This window comes from Chiloscyllium plagiosum, unplaced genomic scaffold (genome assembly GCF_037043375.1).
Source record: "Chiloscyllium plagiosum isolate Xiang-an unplaced genomic scaffold, Cpla_swu_hap1 HiC_scaffold_23, whole genome shotgun sequence".
Taxonomy (NCBI): domain Eukaryota; kingdom Metazoa; phylum Chordata; class Chondrichthyes; order Orectolobiformes; family Hemiscylliidae; genus Chiloscyllium; species Chiloscyllium plagiosum.
The window spans coordinates 20,809,129-20,835,061 of NW_028270161.1; the positions used below are offsets into that span (position 1 = coordinate 20,809,129).

Sequence of the window (25,933 nt, forward strand, 5' to 3'; positions counted from 1 at the left end):
TCTTTCTTTTAAGGGGGAATGGCTCCCTTTTATATTCCAGATCCACCACCTGAGCAAAATCACGAGCCATGATCATCCAGGGTAGCCTGTGGTTTCCCAAGAGGAGGAAGTTTATCTGAGGTATGATGAGCGATAAAGACATTAACTCTATAAAGTCTAAAAACTACTTCTATAAAAACTACTACAACTAAAAAACTAATCACTATATTTAAATGAAGCAAACACTCAAATAACTCCCAATTCACTAGAGATCTTCCTCCTTGCCCGTAGGAGGCACTCCTCCCAATCCTTGCTACCATCTTAACTCCCTCTAGCTGAGGCTGTATCCAAGCCCCAGCCAATTCACAAATGAGGAAAACCTGTTATTTACATTCTGAAAGTTAACAATGGATGCCCACCTCCCCCTCCACTCATCTTAACCACAGATCTAGCCACCCCCCAATACAAAATCAAAAGGACAGCAGTAAAAAAAAGGGACCCTAGATAATACTGAAGTGACTGATACATAAAATAAAACCGGTTTTACATCAAGGCAGTACGTATAAAGTCAATAACCACAAAAAAAGGGGAGAGAGAAGAGAAAAGAAGGGGCAATAAAAAATAACCCATACCATTGTCCGCAACAATGCCTACCCCCCCCATCCTGACTCAAATCCTTTAATTCAAAGAATTCACAAAGTCTTTCATCTTTTCTGTGGAGTCAAAGTTACTATCGTCCCCCCAACGCAACACAGCCAAGTACCTAAGGAGTATTGAATGTTCAGGTTCCTTAAGTTCATCAAATCAAGAGCTGCAGTAGGACCGTGTGAGGGCACGGGTCTGACCTGGACCTGCGCTTTGCGATCTGGTGGGCTCACTCCACACTTCCGACTCCAAATCCAGCCCCAGGAACTACGGGAGCCACACCTCCAGGAAGCCAACAAGGTCGTCACCTTCCTTATGTTCTGGAAGACCCTTGAGCCGTACGTTTTTTTCTTCTATTTTTGTTTTCCAGGACTTCTTCCTAAAGGACCCGAACTTGGTCTTCCAGCGTTCAGATCCTTCCTCCCGAGACCTCCATCACGATCTCCGATGCTGCGGTCCCCTCCTCCACTGCCTCCATTCTTCAGTCCAGTAGCTGGATTTCATGCTCATGCTTCTACTGCCACTTGAATCCACTCTCGGAGTTTGGCAAACTCAGAGAGTATATGCTGCTGAACTATTAGATCCAAAGGGGCCGCCCCAGAATTTAAGCACTGGCTGCAGGCATCCCCGATGTAGTAGGGGAGTGCCCTATCTGCAGTACTCCTTTATTCGATTTCATTCTGGCCTTAAAGCTGTCACAGACAATTTCAGCAGCTCCAGATGATCAACAAGTTTAAGTAAGCACTTTTTTTCTCCTGGGGATGGTTGGTGAGGTGGGGGGTGGTGGTGGTAAAGGTCCACTTTGCCTGGGGATATGACACGGAGCCCAGCACAGCAGACCACTCAGAACGCCACCATCTTGGATCTCACGACCTTCTGTTTTAATTTCCATCTTGTTAACTTGACTTTGCTGACTAAGTCGCAACTTCTCAAATTCAAATTCCCTCTCTCTTCCTCTCGTTTCTCTCTCCCTTTGTTTCTCCCTTTCTTTTCTCTTTCTCTTTGCTCAGCCAAGAACTTTCTCTCTCTCTCTTTTTCCTCTCTCTCTCTCTTTGTTTATTTTCTGACTCCATTTTTCTCAATTGTAATTTAAGTTTTTCTACCTCTACTGCACTTGCCTGTTTCTCGGATACACCTAAGTGTCTGAGTAAGTCCTTTTCAGCTTTACTTTTGTCCTTGGTTAAGCCCAAATCTAACTTATTCGCTAATTTTAAAAGCATGGCCTTTTTCTTTCCTTCTAAACTTTCTTGGCAAATTTGAGAATAATCTTCAAATCCCACAACCTTTTCAGCAATTTTTAGAGCTATTTCTCTCACTTTTAATTTAATCAACCACAAGTCACCGAAATTAAACAAATTGTCTCACCTACGTTTTATTTAAAGATCTAGGACATTAACCTGCAAGTGTTTAAATCTGCTGGGAATTTTTGTACCCCAAATCTATTCAAATCTGTCTCAACCAGTTCAAATTACAGAACCCAAACCCCCAAATCTGTTACGACACCGGGTAAATCTTCCTGCTTAATTTAAACCAGCAAAACAGAAAAGATTTATCCCGTGCAGTAATCTGTGAAAGTTCGAGAGGCCAAGAACTATTTAAAGTAAAAATTAACAACTTTATTTCTTGAAGTATATTAGAGAAGAATTAACTCACAACTAATTACACCTCTTTTACCTAACCTATCTTTACCTTCCCTTCTGTAATACTAGTCCGAAAATACTCCCAATTAAGATTTACAGAAAGATTCAAATTTTGAAACCAGCCAGCAGCTGAATCTTTTCTTTTCCTTTGTCAGTAAATTGGCTCTCCAGGTCAGTGTTGTGTTTTTTTCTGTGCAAACTCCTTCTCTAGACAGGTACCTCTCAGAGAGTTCTGACTAACAGTCTATAGCTGTTGGTCTAGTGGCAGTTGTCCTCCCAAATGTTCAATTTTCCCTGGTCTTATACCCCAAAGCATCGGATTGTGTCATTGGTTTTTAAGATTGTCAATATACTCAATTCAAACTTGACAAGGCTGGGGTGGGGGAGGGGAGTGAATGGATTAAGCTGAGAGAGAATGGAGAAGGCTGGGGAGAGGGAGGGGAGAAAATGGACAAGGCAGGGTGAGGGAGAGAATGGACAGGGCTGGGGTGGGGAGGAGAGAAAATGGACAAGGCAGGGGGTGAGGGAGAGAATGGACAGGGCTGGGGTGGGGAGGAGAGAAAATGGACAAGGCAGGGGGTGAGGGCGAGAATGGACAAGGCTGGGATGGGGGAAGAGGTTAAAATGGACAAGGCAGGGGTGGGGGAGGGGAACAAATAGACAAAGCAGGGGGTGAGGGAAGAGAATGGACAAGGCTGATTGGAATTTGATACATTTTCGGTATATAATTTAAACTGATTGGCTGAATTGGAATCTGTTTTGTTGTTTCCAGGCAACTAACTACCTCAGTAGCTGGAGCACATGTTACATTGTGTCTTATTGAGAACACTTGGTGCTGTCACTGCCACATCGTCACAACAATAAAGTAAGCTCTATTTTTCAGTATATACGCAGCTTGCTACAGGGTGATGCTTACACATGCGCCAGTGAATGAGATTTATTGAAAAGTGTCAACATGCAGGTCTTAAGCTTTGGAAACATGTCTGCAGCTTTTTTAGTTTGAATACACTTTCAGACTCTAATTGTACTTTTGAATATATAGTTTTAACTATTTTTATTCTTAAAGACTGGGCAGGATGGAAGAGATCTGATGGGGAAAATACATTAGGAGTAGATCAGATGGGGCACTTTCTTCCCACCTTGTGGACCCAATCATCCCCCCAGTCCCATCTATTCTCTCTCTCTCTCCAGCCATTCCTCCAGCATGTTCTCTTTATCTCCCAGTGCCCCCAACATTGCTTTTTCCTTTTGGCCCCATTTGATTCCAGTTTCAAGCCTGTGCCTTTCCTGTGCAGACATTGGGCTGGGGGGTGAAGAGAGAGACAGAACGAGTGGGAGCCATTCTTCCCCCCCCAAACCTTGTCCATTCTCTCCCTCCACCCCACCAATCCCCAGCCTTGTCCATTCTCACGGCCTCCCCAGCTTTGTCCATTCTCCTTCCTCCCTCCCCAGCCTTGTCCTTTCTCTCCCCTCCCCCACCCAACATTATCTATTCGCTCCCCTCCTCTACCCCAGCCGTGTACATCTCTCCCCTCCCCTCCCCTCCCCTCCCAGTCTTGTCCATTGTCTTCCCTCACCTTGTCCATTCGCTGTGCCCCCCCACCCCAGCCTTGTCCATTCTCTCCTGCCCCCCCAGCCTTGTCCATTCTTTCCCCTCACCCACCCCAGCCTTGTTCATTCACTTCGCCCCCACCCAGCTTTGTCCATTCTCTCCCCTCCCCACAGCCTTGTCCATTCTCTCCCCGCCTCCAGCCTTATCCATTCTCTCCCCTGCAGTCCCATTCAATTCCTATTTCAAGTACATCCCTGTCTGTGCACATGTGCAGTGTAGACTTCGGCACATGACGCAACAAAGTACAGGGCTTGGAAAGGTTCTTCTGCATATTACAACGTGAGTGCATATGTTCAGTCACCTCAAAGTTCTAGCGTTACCAAACACTGCCTTTTCACTCTGCATCAGGTCTGTGATCTCACTGTAAAAGTGATGCACCCCCTGACAACTATTATGACATCTCCATCTGCTGTTGTCTCATTAATTAAGTCATTCTGGATGTCACATGGCTTTAACTGATATACAATTGGTCCCAGTTGGATTTAGCTTGATCTAATCACAAGGGCTTTGATTCCTAGTGTCTGCAATCCTTGCAATTGCAAGCCTCAGCTGTCAATTACAGAAGTGACAGCAGAGTTAAAATGGAATCCTTTGTGCAGAAACAGTTCAACAGGTGCACGACAGAAGTGTAGTAACTTGGAAAGACAATTGGCCTGAGAATCACAGGGAGAGGAAAGTAGTCATGATGAATCAATCGACACAACACAGAGACGATTTCTTCATGGGTATAACACAAGCCATTGATTCTGGCCCTGGATCTACAAGACCCAGCCCTGCACAGCTTGGGGTGGAAGGTGGATCTTTACACAGGCTCCTGCGATCCCGGGAATACAATCTTTTTGCTCAGTCTGCCGTCTTTGAAAGTGATTTTATTCAGGTACAAACATTCAGACAAGAATTTGTAAAGTGAAACTGTTTACATGAAACATGTGAAAGGTCATTGATGAAAAGCCATCAAACTAGAAGGTTAACTCTGTTTCTCCCTCCACTTCCTTTCTTACAGGCCTGATACTGTAAAATCTGCTGAGTATTTCAAAACGTTATGTTTTCATTTCAGATTTCAGCATTCATTGTATTTTGTTCTTGGACACTAAATAGGTTCAGCACAGGATCAGCAGGTAGGACTTTCATCTCTCAATCAAAAGATTGTCTTCAAATCCATCTTGAGTGCAAAGTTTAGACAGATTCTCAGTGCAATGTAAAGGGAGTTAGAGGTCCTATTCTTTGAGGTGAGAATCAAGCTGAGATCCTATCTGTTCTCTTTGGAGAACATAAAACATCACACTATTCTGAATGCGAATGGGGAAGGGGTTGTATTGTTGATATTTATCTCCTTACTAAAAGCTACACAACTAAAAAGAATAGTTTTTATCATTCTGCTAATTTTGGTATAATATTTTCTACATTTGCCATAGCTTTAAAGTACTTTATTGGATTTATTGTGTCTGATATAAATACAAGTTCTTTCTTCTTAAAGAAAATTGAATGTCTTTCATTCCACCTTCGGCCAGTATCAAACAATCAGCCAATTTAACAAATCTGTCCCTCCATACTCCCAAAATCAAGGTCCAGACTAACTGTTTTACATGGAGTAAAACTTTCTAGTCAAACACTTCCTAAACAAATACAGCACTGGGTTGAAATGAAGTAAAGCTACATCAATGCTATTCTATCAATCAAGGTACAGCATTCGTTAAGTAAAGATTAAAACTCTGTCCCAGGGCAAATATGGAATGGATTGTGTAAATGGCCCCATTAAATATTTACCACTTGATACTGGAAGTAAAGCCCTAGGAAAGGAAGGTAGAAGGTAAAGATCTGATAGAATGATGGCACTTTGACAATTTAAAATTTGGTTCAAATCCAGGTGACCAGACGAGGAAATCTGGTGGACATCCACAATATCCCAACTCTCTTGACTCTGGGAATAACAGCCTCCGTCCCATTCTTACCCCTCCCAAATATCTTGATCATTGCCAGCAGAGATAGTGAATCCAAAGGAAAAGAGGGAGAAGAAGGATGCATGAAGATAACGAGGTGACAGTGATATGTATATTATTCCCAAACTAATAGCCAGCTCTCAAATGTGAATTGGGCCAAAAGCTCTGTTTCCATGCTCTATGATTCTAATTAGTGACTGGATTACTGAGAGTAGAACTGAGCTATATGGATTATCAAGGTTGTGGATCTAATTCTCAACAAAGAATAAGGCTACAAAGTGGGACAAAGCAGTCAGATTCTTTCTGCTAATCACTAATTTTTCCTGAAAAGTTTAAGTGCGACACTGTTGATATGTGTTTTACTATGACTGGAACATAGAAATTACCATTGCCAACATGGGCACTGGATGCTCTTGTTTGTTTATACGAACATGGAAATTAATTTATCAATGGAAAGAAATATAAGAACAGGAATAGGCATTCAGTTTCTGAATGTAATGCTGTTTAATTAGATCATGGCTGATCTGTATCTCAAATCCATTCACTCACCTTGGTCTGTAACTTTTAATACCACGACCTAACAAGAATCTACAAACCGCAGTTTTTGACACGTTTGAATTGATTTCTGACTTGACCTTTTGGAGACAGGTTTCCAGATTTTCATCTCAGTTTCCAATGGGTTACTCTTCCATTAAAATTGAGGGAATGAATGACACCAAACTGATGTACATCCTTGGCAAATATATCAGAGTCTAACAAATACGGGAAAACAATCTTTCAAACTTCAGTGTGCCCCTTGAACATACTATTGACTCTGCTCTGCAACCTTGGGACAAAAATATTTTAAATAATAGATAGCAGCCACATTAGTTTGACATAAGAAGTATGCATAGTCACTGAAATCTTGGCGTAGCATCTAGACACAGAAAACAAAGTTTCCAATTTGTTTTTCATTTTTCTCTAAATATGGAAGCTTGATCATTTATATAGCTCAATTCTGCAGAGTATTTTACTTCCACAACTGAATAAAGAACAGAAAGGCATGTACATGTACAGGTAATCCCATACAGACAGACTGTTCAGCACAGGAACATTTTTTGTTCTCAGCAGACATAGTCTGGGCTGGTTAACGTGCCGTTCAGCAAAATGTCTTGGGTAGCCCAAAAACTCCATACATCCACATGGTACAGCCCAATAATATATCTGAACTGTTGATTTACCTCATCATCTCTCCTAAGATTTCCAACTACAGTGTCCAACTACAATATGGAATCTGCCCTTCTGTTTGAATTGACAAAACAAAAATAAAGTAAATTGAAGTGAAAAGGTTTCAGAAGGATGATTTTGGAAAGAGCTCCTTGTTATTTGTTTTCTTTGAAAGGATGCTTCCCATGAAACTGGTGCGATTGAGTGTCCACGAAAAGGTCAATAGATGTTTGAAGCTGGTCCTGGCTAATCGAAGCACTTTTTACCTCCAACTCCAAGACAAGCACTCCAACCATGTCTTCAAGCTCTGGGAAGAACTAATTCACATCATTTATGCTGGGCTGTCTATAACATTCAAAGATACCAGTGTTAACCTCCCCCAGACCTCCATGTGTGACTCAAGGAGCTCCTCAACCTCAGTCATCAGTTCTGAGAAATTCACCTACGAAGCTCAGAAATCCTGCCGGAATATTCCCATCAAGAGTAATGCCACAGCAAATCCTAAAATAGGATTTTGGAAAAGAAACCAGCTCTTGGTTGGGAAAGAGATTTGGGATGGCTCTGATGATGTTCACAGTACTGAATCTTCTGGAAGCACCCTCAGATTGCAGCCAATTTATGGAAAGAGCCACATTAAAGTCGTCAGGAAAGACTGGTAAGGAAACTTTAGAATAAAATTTTCTAGTAGATGTTGGAATGTAGAAAGCCCAAGACAAAATAAACAATGCCAATGATCTGACAAAACTAGTCATGACAGTAGATGAGCAAATGATTGTGCCACCTAGTTTGTGTAGTGTTTGTTATAGATCAGGCCTAGAAGATACCTTTCTAGGTATATTGGAGTCATTCATTCCCTTAGGTGGTCTAAGCACCTTATTGTTATGACATACACCTAGATAGCAATGGTCTGAAGTTTATAACAAGACTATCAAATATGAGCTAGATGCTTACATAGTTTGCAGTTGAACCTCAAATCTTCAAGCTCTATAAAGCCACATCAAATTTACATGACTTGATAATTTAAAATGTTAGTGGTTTTATTTCACCATAATTTTAAATTTACAGAGTAGTAAGTATTATAGGTAATTTATCATAATTTAAACAATTTAAGAGTATTGTATGCCGTTTTGGAAAATTTAGGGAGTGATGGATTCTCAGGGGAATGTAGCACAAACAGCCAAGTTTCTGGTATTGAGACTGGATCTATTGCAATGAGGGGTACATCGGGTTCCAAGAGATTGATTGATTGTGTTAGGGGACTCTCTAGCTCGAGGCACAGACAGACTTTTCCATGGCCAGCAGTGAAAAATCAGAATGGTGTGTTGCTTCCCTGGTGCCAGGATCAAGGATGTCTCCGAGAGGGTGCAGAATGTTCTCAAGAGGGATAGGGCCCAGCAGGAGGTCATTGTACACATTGGTTCCAATGACATAGGAAAGGAAAAGGATGAGATTCTGAAGGGAGAATATAGAGAGTTAGGCAGGAATTTAAAAAGGGGGTCCTCGAGAGTAGTAATATCTGGATTACTCCTGGTGCTATAAGCTAGTGAGGGTAAGAATTAGAGGATAGACTGATGAAGCCATGGCTGAGATGCTGGTATATGGGAGAAGGTTTCATATTTTTGGATCATTGGAAACTCTTCTGGGGTAGAAGTGACCTGTACAAGAAGGATGAATTGAATCTACATTGGAAGGGGACTAATATACTGGCAGGAAGATTTCCTAGAGCTGCTCTAGAGAATTTAAACTAATAAGATGGAGGGATGGGACCCAGGGAGATTGTGAGGAAAGAGATCAATCTGAGACTGGTACAGTTGGGTACAGTAGTGAGTCAAACAGTCAGGACAGGCAGGGACAAAGCGGAGACCAAAGTAGGACTGATAAATTAAACTGCATTTATTTCAATGGAAGAGGACGAATAGGGAAGGCAAATGAACTCAGCGCATGGGTAGGCACATGGGACTGGGATATCACAGCAATTACAGAAATGTGGCTCAGGGATGGACAGGACTGGCAGCTTAATGTTTCAGGATACAAATGCTACAGGAAGGACAGGAGGGAGCAAGAGAGGAGAGGGAGTGGTGTTTTTGATAGGGACAGCATTACAGCTGTACTGAGGGAGGATATTCCCAGAAATACATCCATGGAAGTTATTTGGGTGAAACTGAGAAATAAGAAAGGGTTGATCACTTTAGTCAGAGGAAAATTGAGAAACAAATTTGTAAGGAGATCTCGGTTATCTGTAAGAATAATAGGGTGGTTATGGTAGGAATTTTAACTTTAACTTTCCAAACATAGACTGGGAATACCATAATGTTAAGGGTTTAGTTGGAGAGGAATTTAAGTGTATACAAGAAAATTTTCTGACTCAGTATACCTACTAGAGAAGGTGCAAAACTTGTCCTACTCTTGGGAAATAAGGCAGGGCAGGTGACTGAGGTGTCAGGGGGGCCAGAGACCATAATTCTATTAGTTTTAAAATACTGATGGAAAAGGATAGAAATGATCTAAAAGTTGAAGTTCGAAATTGGAGGAAGGCTAATTTTGATGGTAAGAGGCAAGAACTTTCAAAAGCTGTTTGGGGGCAGATGTTTGCAGGTAAAGGGACGGCTGGAAAATGGGAAGCCTTCAAAAATGAGATAATGAGAATCCAGAGACCGTTTATTCCTGTTAAGGTAAAAGGAAGGGCTGGTAGGTGTAGGGAACGTTGGATGACTAAAGAAATTGAGCATTTGGTTAAGAAAAAGAAGGAAGCATATGTCAGGTATAGACAGGATAGATCAAATGAATCCTGAGAATATAAAGACAGTAGGAATATACACAAGATGGATATCAAGAGGGGAAAATAGCTTTGGCAAATAGAATTAAGAAGAATCCAAAGGGTTTTTACAAATCCATTAAGGACAAAAAGCAACTAGGGAGAGAATAGGGCCCCTCAAAGATCAACAAGGCAGCCTTTGTGTGGAGCCGTAGGAGGTGGGGGGAGTTACTAAATGAGTATTTTGCATCAGCGTTTACTGTGGGAAAAGTAAATGGAAGATACAGAATGCAGGGAAATAGGTGGTGACATCTTGAAAAATGTGCATATTATAGGGGAGGAAGTGCTGGATATCTTGAAACGCATAAAAGTTGATAAATCCCCAGGATCTGATCAGGTGTACTCTAGAACTCTGTGGGAAGCTAGGGAAATGATTGCTGGGCCTCTTGCTGAGATAATTGTATCGATAGTCATAGGTGAGGTGCCGGAAGACTGGAGGTTGGCTAATTTGGTGCCATTATTTAAGAAAGGTGGTAAGGACAAGCCGTGGAACTATAGACCGGTGAGCCTGACGTCGTGGTGGGCAAGTTGCTGGAGGGAATCCTGAGGGACAGGATATACAGGTATTTGGAAAGGCAAGGACTGATTAGGGATAGTCAACATGGCTTTGTGCGTGGGAAATCATAACTCAAAAAATTGACAAAGAGGATTGAGGAGGACAGAGCAGTAGACGTGATTTATATGGACTTCAGTAAGGCATTCAACAGTGGGAGACTGGTTAGCAGGGTTAGATGTCATGGAATACAGGGAGAACTAGCCATTTGGATACAGAACTGGCTCAAAAGTAGAAGACAGAGGGAGGTGGTGGAGGGTTAATTTTCAGACTGGAGGCTGTGACCAGTGGAGTGCCACAAGGATCAGAGCTGGGTCCACTACTTTTCATCATTTATATAAATGATTTGGATGTGAGCATAAGAGGTACAGTTAGTAAGTTTGCAGATGGCACCAAAATTGGAGGTGTAGTGGACAGCGAAGAAAGTTACCTCAGATTACGATGGGATCTTGATCAGATGGGCCAATGGCTGAGGAGTGGATGGAGTTTAATTCAGATAAATGCGAGGTGCTGCATTTTGGGAAAGCAAATCTTAGCAGGACTTATACACTTAATGGTAAGGCCCTAGGGAGTGTTGCTGAACAAAGAGACCTTGGCGTGCAGGTTCTACCTCGTCATAGGTCGATAGGATAGTGAAGAAGGCGTTTGGTATGCTTTCCTTTATTGGACAGAGTATTGAGTACAGAAGTTGGAAGGTAATATTGTAGCTGTACAGGACTTTGATTAGGCCAGTTTTGGAATATTGCATGCAATTCTGGTCTCCTTCCTATTGGAAGGATGTTGTGAAACCTGAAAGGGTTCAGAAAAGATTTATAAAGATGTTGCCAGGGTTGGAGGATTTGAGCTACAGGGAGAGGTTGAATAGGCTGGGGCTGTTTTCCCTGGAGCGTCAGAGACTGAGGCGTGACCTTTATAGAGGCTTATAAAATCACAGGGTCATGGATAGGATAAATATCCTAGAGGGCATAGGTTTCGGGTGAGATGGACAAGATATAAAAGAGACCTAAGGGGCAACTTTTTCATGTAGAGGGTGGTACGTGTATGGAATGAGCTGCCAGAGGAAGTGGTGGAGGCTAGTACAATTGCAACATTTAAAAGGCATATATGATGGATATATGAATAGGAAGGGTTTGGAGGGATATGGACCAGGTGCTGGCAGATGGGACTAGATTGGGTTGGGATATCTGGTCGGCGTGGAGAGTTTGGACCGAAAGGTCTGTTTCCATGCTGTACATCTCTATGACTCTAAGTGGGACTAGATTAGGTTGGGATGTCTTGTTGGCATGGACGAGTTGGACTGAAGGGTTTGTTTCCATGCTGTACATCTCTGACTCTGAGTAATCCTTCCTTTTCATTTCCTTCATAGTCTGCCTTGTACTTAAACCCTATTGCACACATGCTAACCTGCTGCTTACCTTTATATTTACCATCATACATCCTGAGTCACTAGTTTAAAGTCCTAGTGACCCCTCCATTTATCCTTTTCACTAGAAGACTGGTTCCACATCGGTTCAAGGGAAGATCATCCCATCGGAACAGACCCCTCCTGTTTCAAAACTGATGCCAATGCCCCATGAAATAGAACCCTTCTTTCCCACACCACTTCCTTAGTCATATGTTTACTTCCCTAATTTTCTTATCCTTAAGCCCATTTGCATGTGATTTGAGTCGTAATCTGGAGATTATAACCCTTGGGGCCCTGTTCTTTAATTTCGTTCCTAGTGCTTGATAATCCACAAATAGGACAACCTTCCTAACCTTGCCAATGTTGTTTGTCCCAATGTGGACTGCAACAACTGGATCCTCCCCCTCCTGCTCCAATATCCTTTCAGGCCAGAGATGTCCTGCACCTTGGCACCAGACAGGCAACACACCAGATCATCTGTTTCTCTAGTTATTCCAGTTGGTGGATGTTGTAGATTTGCAAAAAGCTGCCAAAGGAGATTTGGTGGGTTGCTGCAGCGCTTCTATGGATGGTATACACTGCTGTCCCTATTGCAAATGTTTACCGTCATAGTTAGTTTGTTGAGCAAATGCGTTGATTTGACCTGGTTGGTGCAAAGCTTTTAAAACTTTCTTGTTTGTTGTTAGAGCTGTACTTATCCAGACAAGTGGGAAATATTCCATTATTCTCCTAACTAATGCACTCTAGATAATGGATAATGCTTTTGTGGGAGGTGTGTGAGTGTGTTGTCGTATTTAATTGCTGATCCAAATGAGCTTCTGCTGAATTTTAACTCCCACAATTTGGATGCTGGGGTATTCAGTCAGACTTGGTCAAAATCAAGTTGCAGCTTCTTTCCTGTTGAAGATGGGTCATTGCCTGGAACTTAGCTGATGCATTTTTTTTCTTGTCACTTATTAGTCGACGTCTGAATATTTTCTAGGTTTGCTGCATGCAGGTGTAGATTGCTTGCGGATCTGAGGAGTTACAAATCATATTGAGCACTCTGCAACAAACAATGAATATCTAATTTCTTTTAATATTATGATGGAAGAATAGTCATGAACAATCAACTGATGATGGTTGAGTCTAAGACACTAACCTCATGAGACTTTGCATGTGATGTCTGGCCTCCAACAACCATAATGATCCTTTTGAGTTGAGTATGACCTCAAACATTGGAGAATATGGTCTCCCCTCCTCCCAGAAACCTGATTCCCATTGATTTCAATTCCTATGGATCTTTGATGCCATATTCAATCAAATGCTGCCTTCATTCAAAGGCATTAATTCTCATCTCTCCTCTGGAATTCAGTTCTTTTGTCCACATTTGGACCAATTCTCTGAGGTTTGGAGCCAAGTGTTGCGAGTAGAACCCAAACTAAGCATGGGGTGAGCAGATTATTGCTTTGATGGGTTATTGCCATTTGATAGGTTTCATTGACAGCACTATCATTTTACCAATGGTAGACAGGGATTGGGAAGGCACAGTTATGGCAAGGTTAGATTTTTCCTGGGCTTTTTTTGTGGATAAATTTTACATGGGCAATTTTCCACACTGTCAGGTGGACACCAGTGTCTTGAATGTATTGGAACACTTTGATGTGTAGCTGGTTATGGAGAACACTTTAGTACTAGAATCAGGAATTTGAGAGGCCACATAGCACTTGGTATATCCTAAGCCTTCACTCATTTGAATTTTTTTTAGAAGTTAGAATCCTTACAGTGTGGAAACAGGCCAATTGGCCCAATAAGTCCACACTAACCCTCTGAAGAGTATCACACCCAGACCCATACCCCTACACTATACCTGGAACCTTCTTTTTTTTTCCCCAAGGCTAATACACCCAACCTACATATCACTGAATGCTTATGGGCATTTAGCATGGCCAGTCCACCTAATTTGCATATCTTTGATATCGTATGGAGTTTTAAAAAATTCATTCATAGGGTGTGACCATAGCTGGCTAGACCTGCATTATTACTCATCACTAATTGCCCAGAGGGCAACTACATTGTTGTAGGTCTGGCCAGGTAAAATAGTCACATATAGGCCGGGCGAGGTAAGGGCATTAGTGAACCAGATGAGTGTTCCTGACAATCGAAAACATTATCATGGTCATCATTAGACTCTTTAGTCCAGTTTTTTTTGATACAGGTATTTCTGGTATAACATGATGGTTGCATTCCTTTTGTTTTATTGAAGGAGATTTTTATTTTTTTACAAAATTATAAAATTACAAAACAGTATAACAACCTTATGGTACAACAATAAACTAACTACTACTGTACAAAACAAATCAAAAATACCAAAAGAAAAAAAGCAATCTTCCCATATTACAATTCAATAAATAATCAGACATAATAAGTTAAATTAAATTAGGTTGAATTGAGCTAAAGTAACTTAACTTACACCATTCAGTGCCACCTCCCGACGCATCGGTTAACATACCTGTACTTATTCAGGATTCTTCCTCTCAGGATCCTCGGCCCACCAGATACAGTCTCCGTGGCTACACAAAGGCCCTAATTAGTATGGTCTGCATCTATGTGATTCAAAAAGGGCTGCCATGTCTTATAGAAAAGTTCCAGTTTCTGGTGCACCATACTTGTAAGGAAGTCTAGGGGAACATGCTCTATCACTAATGTATGCCATCCTGAAAGACCCAATGGGGGTTTTCCGAGACCCAGCTCCTCAGAATGTTCTTCCTCGTGCAATATGTAAGAATGTTAAACAGTTTCTTCCCATGCTCATCTAGAGAAGGCAGACTCAGTGATCCCAGAAGGAGGGATACTGGATCTGCCTTAACCTCAGTCCCTAAGATCTCCTCCAAAAATTTTGCTATGGCGCCCCAATATCTATGAATCTTATGGCATGGCCACATGCAATGTGTGGAAGTTTACATTTAGTGCACTTCAGAGATGCTCCTTTTTAAAATTTTGCTGGCCGCTCTGGGGCCAGATGGGCCCTGTGGAGAATCTTTAATTGCATAGCCTGCATTTTATTACAAATCAAAATCTTTTTCACATTCTCCCAGGCATCCTCCCATACTTCTGACGAAATTTCTGCTCCCAATTCTTGATTCCAGATTCTGTAAAGCCTTTCAATATGTTCCGAGGCACCCCTTCTGTGTAAATGATAGAGGGTACTAATCAAGAAAGTGCCCGTGGACTGAAGCACTCTCCTCTCCACATCGGATTTATCAGAATGACCCAATAGCATGGTCCTTTTCTGTATAAAGTCGCTGATCTGAAAATTGTGGAAGAGGTCACAACTGAATAACCCATATTTATGACTCAGCTGATCAAAAGACATCATGACCTCCCCCTCAAATAGGTCTCCCAAACAGGAGACTCCCTGAGACTCCCATAACATAAAGCCAGAATCCATTGATCCTGGCCTAAATCCTGGTATTCCTACTATGGGGGTGAGCAGGGAGGTCTTATTTAAATTACCTTTGCTCTGTTGCATCATTCTCCATGCTTTGACTGTGTTAATGACAATCAGATTTTTACAATACTCCATGACAGTTCTCATCCTATCCATAAAAAGCAAATTAATAAGAGGACATTTTGCCTGGGAGGCCTCAATATTGAGTCAGATCAACCTTGGATCCTGACAAGCCCAATCATTCACATAAGACAATAAATAACTTATTTGATATCTTTTGAAGTCTGGGAGGTCTACCCCTCATCCCCTGTGGAAGCTGGCAAACTTAAAACGTTGCCTGCAGTGCCAAATGAAAGATCCAAGCCAACCATCAAGTCTCCGCAGCACTTTCTTAGGTCGCACTGGAGGGAGCATTCACATGGGGTATAGTAGGCAAGGAAGAACATTCATTTTTATCAGAGCTATTCGACCCGACCAGGATATTGGTAGCTCCTCCCAACGCTGAAGGTCTTGTATTATCTTCTCAGAAATTTGTATAAAATTAGCTTTGCACAATTGGTGAAAGGCAGGGATAAAGAAAATACCTAAATATAGGAAACCTCCCTGTGACCACCCAAAATGAAATAGAATTCCACCTTCAAGATCAGGTACTCCCACAAGACCCCCCCACGGGCATGGCCTCCAATTTTGTAAAATTAATTTTATACCCTGAAAAGGAGCCAAATATTTTGTATTAAACAGGTCACAGACATTGTCAGAAGGACATTATCTGTATAGAGAGTGATTTTATGCTCTCCTATTCCCACTTCTGGGACAACTATTTTGGGGTCCTTCCAAATAGTCTCTGCCAACAGTTCAATCACTAAAGTAATCAGCAGCAGTGAAAGGGGGCACCTTTGTCGGCTGCCTCCACCAATTTTAGGCCATTTGTGAGAACCGCTGCCATGGGATCGCTTATACAACACCGCCACCCAACTGGCAAAGACCCCTCCCCCTACCCCCACATAGGTCCACCAACTGTTTGGATTGTGGGGAGATGCCCAAAAGACCTCTTGGCATCCAATCCACCTTGGGATCTATAAGACAGTTGAAGTCTCCCCCTATAATTATGTGGTGCACTCCAAGGGCCATCAGCATGGAAAGTGCATCAGTTAAAAATTTGAGGGTGTGTGCCGAGGGCAGTAGACATTCAAAATGCCATACTCCTCTCATTTATAAGGGCTTTAAGGATCACAAATCGCCCAAGCTCGTCCTTAATGTGGTCGAACACCTGGAATGGTAGATTATTCTGTATTAGTATAGTCACTCCTCTGCTTTTGGAATTAAAAGACAAGAAGGACACCCAGCCAAACCCTCCTTGCTGTAACTTTAGATGTTCCTTATCATCTAAGTAAGTTTCTTGTAGCAGAGCAATATCGACCCTCTCCTTTCTGAGACTGGAGAGCACTTTCTTTCTTTTAACCGGTGAGTGAGTCCCCTTTATGTTCCAGGTGCACCATCGAAATGAACAACTAGCCATAACTGTCTAAAGCAGCTCATGACCCCCCCCCCCCCCCAACACGAGAGGAAGGACCCTATTCATAATGCACCAAATGGAGACTAGAAAAGATTCAAAATATCTAAAAAATACAAGTACAAACACTACCAAAGCAAAAATTCTAATAACTACTCCCAAAATAAACAAAAGATGAATAACTGGACACTTTCCCCCTTGCCCACAGGGGGCACTCACCCTATTCACTCAAAACGCCATGTCTCCTTCTCGCTGAAGCTATGCCCTAAATCCAGACAAAACAGAAACAAAGAAAACATATATCTTATACGCATGAAAATTAAAAGTGGGCATCCAACCCATCCCACCTATACATCGACCCCACTTGTTGTCAGTAAAAGAAATGACCACCCCAACCAAAAAACATAACAGCGACTCGCAAAAATAACAAGAAAGGAAAAGATGCAACTCCACATATTACAGGAACAAAGCCAGGCACACAAAGTAAACAGCAGAGAGAACCAAGAAAACACTATTGTCCATAGTATTTGACCCAACCAGTCTATTTTAAAGTATCTGGGAAATCCTTTGCCTTCTCTGCTGAATCAAAATTATGCACAGACTCTCCATGGCTAAAGCGCAACACTTGCCAGGTACTTTACAGAATACTGAATGTTCAAGTCTCTCAGCATCTTTTTTACTTCATCATAAGATTCCCTCTTTCAGATCACAGCCCCAGAAAAGTCCTGAAAAAACATGATTTTCAACCCCTTGTAGATCAGGGCCTGTGAATCTTTCCCCAGCATTCTGGAAGCTTCCATAACCATTTGTTTGTCTCTGTAACATTGAAGTCGAGCTAGGACCGGGCATGGGCATTGGTCTGAGCCAGGCCTGCGCACCGCGAACCTGTGAGCCCGCTCAACTCACACCCAACCTGATGTGGCTCCCCATCCAGAGAGCTGTGGGAGCCATTGCTCCAGGAAGCTGATCTCTTTCATCTCGGTTTGGCAACCCAGTAATGCAGATATTCTTTCTCCGACCTCTATTTTCGAGGTTGTCGACCTGCTCGATTAAGGTCAGCACATGTTTTTTTCAGGGCCTGAATCCTCCGCCCCCCACCACCAAGGATTCTGCCTCACTCTCCGATGCCAGAGTTTGCTGCTCCATCTCCTCCATGTGCTGCCCAAGATGTTGGATCTCATGCTCATGCTTTTGTAACATGGCTGAGATTGGGTGCAGTCTGGTCCGGGACTCCTCCAGTTCTGATTCAATCTTCTCTTGGAGTTTGATGAACTCTGAGACCAAACTCTGCTGCTCAGGTAAGTTCAAAGGAGCCTCCGCGTGAGTCAGCACTGCAGCCGCAGCCACTTCGTTGCTGCAGGGGAATGCCCTGCATGTTGTGATCCACGTGGCCCCTTTCCTTTACTCACATTAAAAGTGATACTTAGAAATTCTAGGGACTTTACACTGCCGATTTTTACGAAAATGGCTGGTAAGGGGAGGGTGAAAGCGCCACTTTGCCTGGATTGTGGTGCAGAGGTCAGCAAGACAAACCTGTTAGATCACCTCCATCTTGAATCCCTTCGATGCTTGCATTCCTGTGCAACATCACACTATAGAAAGTAGTTATGGTTATCCACTTTGGTGGCAAGAATAGGAAGGCTACCTAAATGGAGTCAGAGTTAAAAATCACACAACACCAGGTTATAGTCCAACAGGTTTAATTGGAAGCACACTAGCTTTCCTTCATCAGGTGAAGGAGCGTCGCTCCAAAAGCTAGTGTGCTTCCAATTAAACCTGTTGGACTATAACCTGGTGTTGTGTGATTTTTAACCATTGTACACCCAGTCCAACACCGGCATCTCCAAATCATTAATGGAGTCAATTTAGGTAAAGGGGCAGTACAAAGAGATCTGGGTGTTCTTGTACACCAGTCAATGAAGGCAAGCATACAGGTATAGCAGGTAGTGAAGAAAGCTAATAGCATGCTGGCCTTTATAACAAGAGGGATTGATTATAGAAGCAAAGAGGTTCTTCTGCAGCTATACAGGGCCCTGGTGAGACCGCATCTGGAATATTGTGTGCAGTTCTGGTCTCCAAATTTGAGGAAGGACATTCTGGCTATTGAGGAAGTGCAGCGTAGGTTCACGAGGTCAATTCCTGGAATGGCGGGACTATCTTATGTTGAAAGATTGGAGCAACTGCACTTGTATACCCTTGAGTTTAGAAGACTGAAAGGGGATCTGATTGAGATATATAAGATTATTAAAGGATTGGACACTCTGGAGGCAGGAACCATGTTTCCGCTGATGGGTGAGTCCGGAACCAGAGGACACAGCTTAAAAATAAGGGGTAGGCCATTTAGGACAGAGATGAGGAGAAACTTCTTCACCCAGAGAGTGGTGGGTGTGTGGAATGCTCTGCCCCAGAGGGCAGTGGAGGCCCAGTCTCTGGATTTGTTTAAAAGGTATAAAAGGTGTTGGCTTGCATAAAGAGCTTCAGCTTCAATGCATCTTTCCTTGAGGAATGGCAATCATCTATATTTAAGGCAGGTACCTCATTTTTAGATGTTGACTATTGGTGTGGAAATGTTTCTTGACATCAAATAGGAAACAAGTCACAAACATCACAAATGACTTCCAGTGGTGACACAAAGATGCTACAAATAATTATCAGTGATAAGCATTACAGTGCTAATCTGATTGGCATTGAAAATAGTACCAATCTGATATACTTTAGAAATTTTGCCAATCTGGCACTGATTAGCACTATAAATAGGAATCCATATAGTGTTTGAGTTGTAATTTAAGAAAAAAGCATTCTAGACAAGTATTAACAAAGGCATACCTAATGATGTTATCAGAAATAATAATAGAATGTATTTCCATCAGGGTGCCTGATACTCAGGAACCTCAAAAAATACGAACAAGAACTGAACAATTACTCAATGTGAAAGAAGAGAAAAGCCCAGGTACAAAGAAGACAGTGTTTATGTTTCACTTTGCTTTATGTTAGTGATGTCTTTGGCAGAAGGGTTCAATCTGAACATTCTGTGATTGTAAATATAGCTACAAGTCAACTTGCATATTATATTTTACTTTAACTCATTCTTTGCCAGGGCCTAAATGCTGTGCAACTTTTGAACACCCTCTATTTCCTCATCCTCCAACAATTCATTTGCTTCTAAAATATTAACATAAACTTATTGTTTTCTGGCCTGCCTTTTTTTAATCTCCAAGTAGTGTTCAAGAAATCGTGAATGTATGCAAGGTTACTTGTTTAAGTTCACATAAGGATGCTTATGAATATGTTCAAAAGGATGGGTGTCAGGATATGTACTTATGTTCTCTTCTCCATAACTGTCATTGTTACTATTATCCCATTCCATCTCTTAATGATATTTTACCCAGTCTTGCTAATACCCAAACATTTATTTACTTTTTCAAATATGGGATGGTATTCCTGCTTCAAATTGGCTGTTGCAAAGTTGAAATGAGAACTCTTTTTCTCTCTTTAAGCCATGTAGGATTATGGGCATTGTGATATGTAGAATTGAATGAATGTATCAGTTTATTTAACCAATTGCTGAGTCAGTAAATTTCTAGTGAGATACTGAGCTAGACAGATTCATTCTAGGTTGAGTGTAGCCAGGTTCATAGTGAGGATGCTCAGGTGACCTCAACAGCCACAGATTCAGGAAATGTAAAATCAGCCAGATTTGCTGTTTCTGACTACTGTCCTTGAGCCCAGCTGTAAAGTACATAAGATCATAAGACATAGGAGCAGAAATTAGGCCATTTGGCCCATAGAGTCTGCTGTGTCATTCAATCATGGCTGTTTTCAACCCCATTCTCCTATTTTCTCCCCATAACCTTTGATCTCCTTAACCATCAAGAACCTAACTATCTCTGTCTTAAATATACTCAATGACCTGGCCTCAGCCTTCTATGAATTCTCCACAGCAATGAATTCCAGTTCACTCTTTGATTGAAGAAATGTTCCCTCATCTCTGTTCTAAAGGGTCTTCCCTTTACTCTAAGGCTGTTCCCTCAGCTTCTAGTCTCTCCTGCTAATGAAAACATTTTCCCAACGTCCCCTCTATCCAGGCCTTTCAATATTCTGTAAGTTTCAATTAAATTCCCCCCATATCTTTCTAAACTCCATCGAGTATAGACCCAGAGTCCTCAAAATGTCCACAAATATTAGCCTTTCATTCTTGGGATCATTCTTGTGAACCTCCTCTGGACCTGTTCCAAGGCCAGTACATCTTTCCTGAGGTATGAGGCCCAAAACTGCTCACGATATTCTAAATGTGACCATATTCTGACTAGAGACTTCTAAAATCTCAGCAGTACATCCCTGCTTTTATATTCTAGCCCTCTTGAAATAAATTGTATTTGCTTTCCTAACTACTGACTCAATCTGCAAGTTAACTTTAAGAGAATCCTAGACCAGGACTCCCAAATCCCTTTGCATTTCAGATTTCCAAATTTTTACTCCATTTAGAAAATGGTCTGTACCTCTAATCTTCTTACCAAAGCACATGACCTCGCACTTTCCCATGTTGTATTCCATCTGCCATTTCTTTATCCACTTTCCTAACCTGTCTAAAACTTTCTGCAGTCTCCCCACCTCCTCAATATTATCTATCCTTCCCACTATTTTTGCATCATTTGCAACGTTAGCCAGAATGTCCTCAGTTCCTTCATCTAGATCATTTAATGTATAAAGTGAAAAGTTGTGGCCCCAACACTGACCCTTGCAGAACACCATTTGTCACCAGCTGCCATCCTGAGAAGGACCTTTTTATCCCCAGTTTTGCTTTCTGCCAGACAGCAGAATACATGAATATAGGTAAGCACAGTATCAGGGCATGTTGTGATATAATAACAGTTAAATAGCTTTTTTTCGTCACCAGTGAAAAGCTACATCATTATTAAGGAATTCAGGAGAAATTTCTTAATTTAGACAATGGCAAGAACTGATATTTGCAACCGCATGTAGTAGATCAGGTAAAATACACAGATTATTATGGGGAAACTAGATACTGTTTCTAAAGCTCGAATAAGTGTGGAAAAAAGGAATAGAAGGATCTATTGATACAGTTAGGTGAATGGGAGGAAATTCACATAGCAAAGAATCTGGCATAAACCTGTTATGTGAAATGGGTTTTCTCTGTGCTATAAATTTGACGTAATTGAATGGATGTAATTTTAGGATGGTGAGCAGATTCCTTTGGAAAAAATAGCAAGGATCCAATGTTTGGAGGGAAGCAGTGAATGCCAGAGGTGACACGTAAATTTGCTGTAAATATATATACTGCATATGTGGTGTTTATTAATCCATTTACTCGCTAGCACAAACTCTCCTCCTGCATTAGTGCTGTTTCCCGTGGCAATGGCATGATTTACAGACGATTGTTATAACTATTATTAGATCACATCTTGTCATGTTATATGACCATTACCTCCAACCTGGTGACAACTGCAGATATTGCAGAATTTAATTACTGTAACATTTATTGATTCAAAGTCAACATATGTTATTTAAATAAAGGTTGTTTGGAGAGAGTTATGAGACAGCACAGTCCCAACCCCTTGCTTGCATCTGTACTTCATGATGTCCTTGGAATTCATCCTTGTTTTACACTCCTTGTAGCTTCTGTGCTGTTATCACTCTATTGTAATTTATTGTGGTTATGTACAAATTAGTTAATGCTAACATTGAACATTCCAACTCTAAATTCAGCACAGTTTAAGTATAGGTCATTCTGCTATAACACGCATCTCATTGACACAAATTCGCTATAACGCAATTGACAAGTTGGAGACACTGTTCCAAAACATGTACTTTTCAAATGTGTGTTGGCTGTAACATGATTGCATTGCCAACACTAAGTGCTGTTTCTAAAGCTCGATTTTTCTGAAGCACAGGATTGCACAAGAACACAACCAACGCGTTATAGAAGAACCACCTTTACAAGGTGAAACATGCACATATTCAAATGTTAACAGGAATAATTCCTAGTCCTACAATTTTTGTTTGGACAGATAGAGAATTCTTTTGTTTAGTTGATTTCAGGAAAAAAATAAGATTGTTAGATGGGACAAGGTTAACACGGCCAACCAGAGCTAACTTTCCTTCCATTACCTGTCTTTTTTTTTTCTGGATAGTCAAAGGTCAAGTATAACTTCACCATCCAATTCTCTCACTACTCTTCCCTGCCCTGATAATATGGTTGCAATCAGAGGTCATGGTGCTTACTGATTATAAATCTAAAGCCTTGCATTTCATGTAAGGTGCATTAATTCTCTCATCAGCAAGTCATCCAAAACTGAAAACTGTCCTAAGCAGCAAGTAAAACATCATGGAAATTGTTTTGCATATTATATAACAGGTTGTACCTATAATGATGAACACAAGAATGCCAGTTTTTCTGAGTCTTGTAGACTTCAGATTTCTTCTTAAAAACGCATTTAGAATATCCTAACTTCCAAGCTTTTGAGTTTGAGAGCTGCATAAATGTGCATCTCTGGGGTTGCATTCAATATTTCAATTCACCCTCTCATTATTAACCACTTAAGATACATGCAAAATACTAATATTGATGTTTATCCACCAATGTGGCAATAATACTTCTAACACATCTTTAGGCCCATAATCCTCAAAGATAACAAACTAATGAATGAGAAATAAAGGTAACAATGGTTAACTCACTTGGGCACAAAAAGCAGGTATCAGATCTCAGTTGACTGTGTGTTATTTATGAACCTTAGTCTGAGTTCCCTTCCATTAAATGATTCTCCATTTTTGCTTGAATATGCTTTACTTCATGTATTCTGCCATTTTTCCTCATTTGTTCCTGCTTTTTGTCTTGAAAGTAGTGATGGGAACATAGTTATTCATGCATTAGCAGCCGCTTTAATACCTTGCCAAAGTGGCCATTCCATAGGTGAGAACTTAGTATTAACAATCAGTCAACAAATGGACGTTGGTAACCATTAATGCTGTCCTATCTTCCCTAACACCATAACTGTGTACTTTCCAATAGAGGTTACCAGATAGGGTTCAGAAATGAGCAACTATGGCTGATTTTTCTATTCAGAAAGCTAATTGTAGAATTCTCACAGCTACATTTATTTCATTGTACAGAGATCAGGGATTGAAGCTGGGGTTTTTCCAATCTGTGCAACTCAGTAACTTACCAAATCATACAGTTACCCACTGAACCATTAGTTTTTTTTTCTCTCATTTGTATGTAAGGAAGGAATGATTAGACCTTTAAAACCCCACTTGGCTTCACTACCTCTTCATTTATATGGTTTCTTTGCACATTTGTGCTTTGTTTTTTCACCTAGAATATTCAATAATAAAAATACCAATCTCACTGGTATTGATAAAACTCATTTCCAGAACTAGCATGTCTGAGATCAAAGTTTTTGTGAAAGGAGTTGGTGAGTCTAGAAAGACCAAGTTTATTGCAAGCATATACACTGTATACTGTTGAGACAAAAACATACACTATAAAAATATAAAATTTATTTTTAAATGTCTGAAATTCCTAAGAAGCACTTTTTTATTGGAGGGGTGGTAGGGCAATGAAAGAGAGATTGTTACCCCATATATTCTGGACCACCTCCAGTGAAATCTCCAAAAATGGGATGGAATGTTGAAGCAAATACATCCCTTCCTAGACTCTCTGTCCCCAGTAATTAGAGATTTCTAGGCTTAGGGTGTAAATGAGGATGAGCATTAAAATCAGAGGATCTATTATCTGACACTCGTGTGTTTCATGATGACATCAGTTCGTTTTGTGTGTAGGAGACGAGTGGGAACAGATTATTGAAAGATGCTCCTGTGATCACTGCAAAACGTGTAATCAAGACTTGGCACAACACACCCTGCCCTGTAAACAGAAGAAAGCTGAAACTGGAGAACAAGAGGAGGAGGAAGAAGGTGAAGGAGAATCTAATGCATTTGAGGCAGAAGATGAAGACCGCACCTATTTCGGACTCTGGGAACGTGACCGACCAACACTAATGCCACTTTCCAGGCTTAGCAGCCTCATTGCTGTTGGCCTTAGATAGTTTTAAATTTTATGTTTTTTGGAAGACAAAATCTGTTTGATTTATATTAAAAAATTATCTGTATCTGACACTTTTTGATTATGATGTGACAACAAACTGTCAATATACACTAGTCAGTAATTTAATTGCTGAATATTTTCTCAGCTTATCCCGCAATTCAAGATTACTATCATTTATCTTTAAATATACTGGAAGGTTGCCTCTACCCTGTCCCATCAAGTCTTTAAGGGCAAAAACAGTATGAGCCATATACAGAGTAAAGTTTTCTCTAGATTATTCATCAGCAGGTTGAATATAGCATGGGTTTGATATACACTGGAAATTTCCTCAAGGGTTTCTTGTAATACACATCAGAGTTTACATGGTGCAGCCCAGGTTTTCATTTCAAGTTACCAGTTACCGAACAGGAGAACACCCAAAGACACTCATGGAAATAAGGTACAGCTTCCATCAACCTCTTTTAGGCTAGGTACAGCACAGAGTAGAAGCTGTGCAAAGCTTCTCCAGGTCAGATGCAATATAAGTTAGATAAACAGTTTAGCTCCTCAACACAATGACCATCAAGTCAGATGCAGTACAGATTAGATCCACAGTAAAACTGTTCACACAATCTAACACTCTTGAGATCATATAGGTATATGCAAAATAAGGCTTCCTATACACTATCTAACAGTATCTTAATCCCTTTTTGTGCCAAGTTCAAGAACAAAAAATGCTGGGGCAGGATTTTTAAGGGGATTGAATAAAATTTGAGTTCTCATAGCATTGTCATCATTACCTTCAGTACAGATTTCTCCACAAAGCAGATCTAAATATTACCGAAAAGAAAGACATTGTGCTGAACCTTTTAGATGTAATTCTATTACTGGGTAGCACTGCCATGTAAAACTGACTGTGCTATTGTCACAGAAACCATCAATTTCAGGTAATCAGTAACATTTATGATGTGGCTAACTTTATGCTTGCTAGAAGAATGTGTATTCATATGCAGGCACCCATTTTCAGCAAACTAAGGAATATGTTCAGGTTTTGTACTTTTTTGAATTATCCAGGAGCTTAGTTCGCATTGCTTATTTTATAGCAATTCCCCAGTCAATCAAAGTTAACTTATCAACTAATTAGCACCCAT

General features: G+C 41.0%; 1 protein-coding gene across 1 annotated transcript; it reads left to right on the forward strand.

Annotated features, from left to right (window-relative positions):
- Positions 1 to 4,558: 4,558 nt before the first annotated feature.
- On the forward strand, positions 4,559 to 24,804 carry LOC122561508 (Golgi-associated RAB2 interactor protein 1A-like). Its single transcript, XM_043713255.2, has 5 exons — positions 4,559 to 4,753; positions 5,744 to 5,913; positions 7,198 to 7,677; positions 19,609 to 19,688; positions 24,539 to 24,804. The coding sequence occupies exons 1-5, from the start codon at positions 4,559 to 4,561 to the stop codon at positions 24,802 to 24,804; spliced, it is 1,191 nt and encodes a 396-aa protein (XP_043569190.1).
- The last annotated feature ends 1,129 nt before the right edge of the window (positions 24,805 to 25,933 follow it).

What these genes read in the sequence shown, in the direction of transcription:
- LOC122561508 (XM_043713255.2), top strand. Translation starts at nt 4,559, where the DNA reads ATGATGAATCAATCGACACAACACAGAGACGATTTCTTCATGGGTATA. An exon ending in AAAGTCGTCAGGAAAGACTG is followed by an intron (nt 7,678 to 19,608) that starts GTAAGGAAACTT and finishes TATTTCCATCAG; the next exon opens with GGTGCCTGATACTCAGGAAC. An exon ending in GAAAGAAGAGAAAAGCCCAG is followed by an intron (nt 19,689 to 24,538) that starts GTACAAAGAAGA and finishes TTTTGTGTGTAG; the next exon opens with GAGACGAGTGGGAACAGATT.